The 3,808-nt window shown below is 57.9% G+C and overlaps 2 protein-coding genes across 2 annotated transcripts in view; one reads left to right on the forward strand and one right to left on the reverse strand.

Annotated features, from left to right (window-relative positions):
- MCAM (melanoma cell adhesion molecule) overlaps positions 1–3,808 on the forward strand; it is a 28,203-nt gene continuing 24,395 nt past the window's right edge. The window contains exon 1 of the mRNA XM_019474295.1: positions 1–5. The gene's annotated coding sequence lies outside the window, so the exon portion shown is untranslated. The remainder of the gene's footprint in view (positions 6–3,808) is intronic.
- On the reverse strand, positions 316–3,804 carry RNF26 (ring finger protein 26; the record flags this gene model as incomplete). Its single annotated transcript, XM_019474291.1, has 1 exon — positions 316–3,804. A coding segment is annotated over one exon (1,125 nt), but the record flags the coding sequence as incomplete, so codon positions are not given.

Here is a 3,808-nt window from a genome sequence, read left to right on the forward strand (position 1 = left end):
GCTCTGTGTTAGCAGGGGGGATGCCAGCCCTGGAAAGCCCACCCACTGTGTCTTCGGGTGTAGGTTCATCTGCTGGGTGCCAGGCTTTTCCTGTGCAGCAGCCTGGCTCCAGGGTATCCCACAGCACTGCCTTTCTGGGTGGAAGCACCTCCAGATGAGTACCCCTGAGCTTGCTGGTGGTGTTGGCCCTCCAGCTCTGACCCTTGGCGGGGAGTGATGGGCTTCCTCTGGAGCCCAGGGGCGAGCAAAGAGAAGACCCCATCCCCCCAGAGAAAACCCTTCCCAAGAATGAGGCAGCAGGCAGCTTTTGGTAAAGGAGACTTTAATCTGCTCAGTATCTAGTCCATAGTGCAAAGAGTTAAACTTAAGGCAAAGCTTCCTCTTTTTTTATAAACAGGCAGCAAACAAACAGGCCCTAAAACAATAAGCGTGGCTGCTATAATAGAAAAAGGGTTTGAGGGGAGAAACTGCAGTCCTGGGGAGGTGTCCTTCCCCCCTGTAATTCATGTAGGAAACATTGCACCCCAAGATCCATGAGCTGGTCCCGACCAAACACCGCTGCCTGCAGCCAGGAGTGTGGCCACACTCCCACTCCCGGGTGTCTCCAGAGGCACACCCAGGGAAGGGTGCAGCTCCCCGGCTCCTCTTGCAGGAGGACCTCTGCAGGTGCCTGGGACAAGCTGGGCCCTGGGGAACACAATCTGCGGGGCTGCACTCACTGCTCTGGCAAGGGCTTGGCTACTCAACTGCAAGTGTCACTGGCTGCAGCCGCAGGAGAGGTGGCTGGGGAGAGCAAACATTAACATGGGTGGTGTGTGCTTGGGGAGGCACAGGGGCAAGAGGCTGAACAACAGGGCTTGGGCTGGGACCTTTGCATCTCTGTGAAGCGAGGTGGAAGCGGCTGACAGCCCTGGGGCCAGGCACTTCTAACACCTATTAGTGCTCAGGAGCCCAGCTTGGCCCAGGGAGTCCCTCCAGTCCCCAGCAAATGTGGGGGCAACCAGCCCCTGCAGTGCCTCCCAGAGCAGAGCCACTCTCCAACAAGATAGTATCTTGCCACACTCAGGTTTACAGCGCAGAGGGGTCTTCCAGCATGGCCTGGCCTCTCCGCTGCTTCTGTTTTGGCTTAAATCACTCATCAAGAAGAATAGGAAAGGAAGACCATGCCAGCCGCCCTCAGGCTCTTGGCTTGCAGTCCAGGAGTCAAGACTCTTTCCAGTCTGGCTCCAGCCAAAATTGGCTGTGGGGCGTGGCTGACCCCAGGCAAGCAGCTGGAAAAGGAAAAACTTTTTAGTGCAAGGCCCTCTTGCAGCCCAGCAATTTCTTGGAATGGTGCTGGTTGACCAAGCTGGGATGAGCCATCTCAGGCCTCCCCAGCCAGGATCAGATGCCCTGGTTAGACTTCAGGGGATGCTTTTAAATAAAACTAGCTACATTTCTGACAGACAGTAAGACAGAACAGCAGTGTAACCCTGCCCTAATCAAAGATAGCCATGGTCCTGGTACCGCTCCATGCACACAGCTGCAGATCCGCAGCATGGATATGCAGAACTTGTGCCTGGAGCTGGAATGTCTCAGTGGGTCCCCAGGAGCTTTGGGGTGTCCTCTCTCCTCCCAGAGAGTTACTCCCTCTAGCCAGCCCAGCCTGGGAAGCAGCAAGCGAGCACTGGTGTGAGCCAGTTCCGTGGCACTCTGAGCCTGAAGAAAATGTGTAGTATCTAGACAGGATTCTCCAGCATTGGCTCAGACGTCTGCTGCTGCTGCCAGGGCTGTGAGCACTGGCCAGCCAGCCATCCACCCCTCAGGTTCACCAAGCAGCACCACCACCCCTGCAGAAAGAGTAACTCCCTCCAGCCTCCCCATGTGAGTAACCTGATGTGTGCTTGCTAGTCTTGCATAGGTGATGCGTGGAAGCGGCAGCAACACTGAGCTCTGCAGTCAGCCGGCCTGCAGCGAGCCTGTGTTCATCACAGCTCCTCATTGTCCTGGCAAGGGGAACAGGAAGTTCAAAAACCAAAGCCATGGTGGCTGGGATACTGAAATACCCCAGAAACCCTGCTCTTCTCCAGCTGAGAGCCAGGCTCAGCCCTTTGGTAGCAAAGCTTAAAAAACTCGAGTGTGCTCATTGCTCTCCTAGGGCCTTGCAAAAGGGGCACACTTCTCCCTTCCCAGGGAGCTGCCCCACTTAGATGGTGGGAGGAGGAAACAGAGGCGTGAATGCAGTCTGCCAGGTAGTTTTCTGGTCAGATCTCGGGAAAAGCCCTCCCTTGCCTTGCACCAGCCCCTGTGATTCCCAGGAGGGCATAGCCTTTAACCTTTCCATCAGCTTTGGCTATGAGGGACCAGAGCATCTTTCTGTGCTCTGCTTTGGATCTCAGACTGCTGCAGGCTTGAGGCAACAGGCCCTGAAACAGCAAAAGTTGTCAACAGAAAAAAGGTAACTCTTTCAGCCTGCTGCAGAGATCAGTTATTGTGCTTGCTAGCAAGAGCTACAATCTAGTTACGTAGCAAATATGGCTAGCAGACACCCCCAACAGCCTTTTGCCCTTTCAGCACCATCCTTAGTTCTTTGGAAGCTGCTCGAGGCAGCCCTGGGAAGTTCTGCTTCCCGGAAAGAGACAGAGACAGGGGTGCCCTTGATCTCCTGGGAAAATGACCCAAGCCACCCGCCCCTTGGGTTCACAAGTACACATTGAGCGTCTGGAGGATCATCTGGCGGCACAGCGGGCAGTTGCGCTGGTAGATGGCCTGCTGCAGGAGGACTTCCGTGCACTCCTGGCACAGGCACAGGTGCCTGCAGGGCAGAAGCAGGACTGTCTTGGTTTGGTCTTGACAGATGACACATTTCTTACGTTCCTCTTGTTCTTTCAGGAGCACCCAGGGGTCATTATCCGGAGTGCCCTCACCATCCCCAGCTGCTGCGTTCAGCTGCTGCCTCCTCAGAGCTTTCCCCCAGGAGGTGCTCGGTTCCTCCCTGGACGGCTGGAGACGCTGTCCTGCCACGGCACTTCGACTCAGAGCAGGACGCGCTTGCGGTACCTGCTCTGCATCCGGCTGGTCCTCGTGCTCAGCTGGCAGCTGGCCGACCCCTGCCAGCATCAGCCTGCCAGGGGCCGCCAGTCTCAGGGTGGGCGCAGCTGCCCCTCGCTGGTTGCTTTCCCGGTTCGTCGTTCCGCCTCCTTGGCTCCAGTTGGTCACCTGCAGGCTCCAGTCCACCAACCTGCGCCAGGCCTGGGAGGTCATGGCCATACCCAGCGTCAGGACTGCCACCTGGTAGAGCCGCCACACATCACGCTGCAGGCGGTGGTAGGAAGGCAGCGTGTTGAAGTAGCCCAGCACGTAGCCTGTCAGCGTCCACAGCAGCCCGGGGTTGAAGACAAAGGCGCTGACAACAATAATGAGGAGGAGCAAGACCAGACCATAAATATTCACAAAGAAGATGTTGATGAAGAGCTCGGCGGCGGAGGCCAGGAGCTCGAAGGCCAGCTGGCAGGGCGACCACAGCAGGATGGACACCGCGATGGCACCGCTGGAGACGTGCGCGAGGAAAGCGGCCAGCAGGTCCGTGACTCTGAGGAAGGGGCCGGCGACGGAGTCCCACAGGGCCGCGACCAGGGTGAAGAGGTTCTGCGTGCCGATGAGGCACACGTTGACGAGGCTGTTGATGAGGTAGGCCAGCAGGCTGGTGCCGATGGCCAGGCCCTCGCAGACCTGCCTGGCCAGGGCCTGGCCGCAGCCCAGCAGGCCGCAGAGCCCGCGGTGCAGCAGCTCCTTGCCCCGCAGCGCCAGGTGCGAGAGGAGGTGCCCC

This window comes from Aptenodytes forsteri, unplaced genomic scaffold (genome assembly GCF_000699145.1).
Source record: "Aptenodytes forsteri isolate BGI_AS27 unplaced genomic scaffold, ASM69914v1 Scaffold841, whole genome shotgun sequence".
Classification (NCBI taxonomy): domain Eukaryota; kingdom Metazoa; phylum Chordata; class Aves; order Sphenisciformes; family Spheniscidae; genus Aptenodytes; species Aptenodytes forsteri.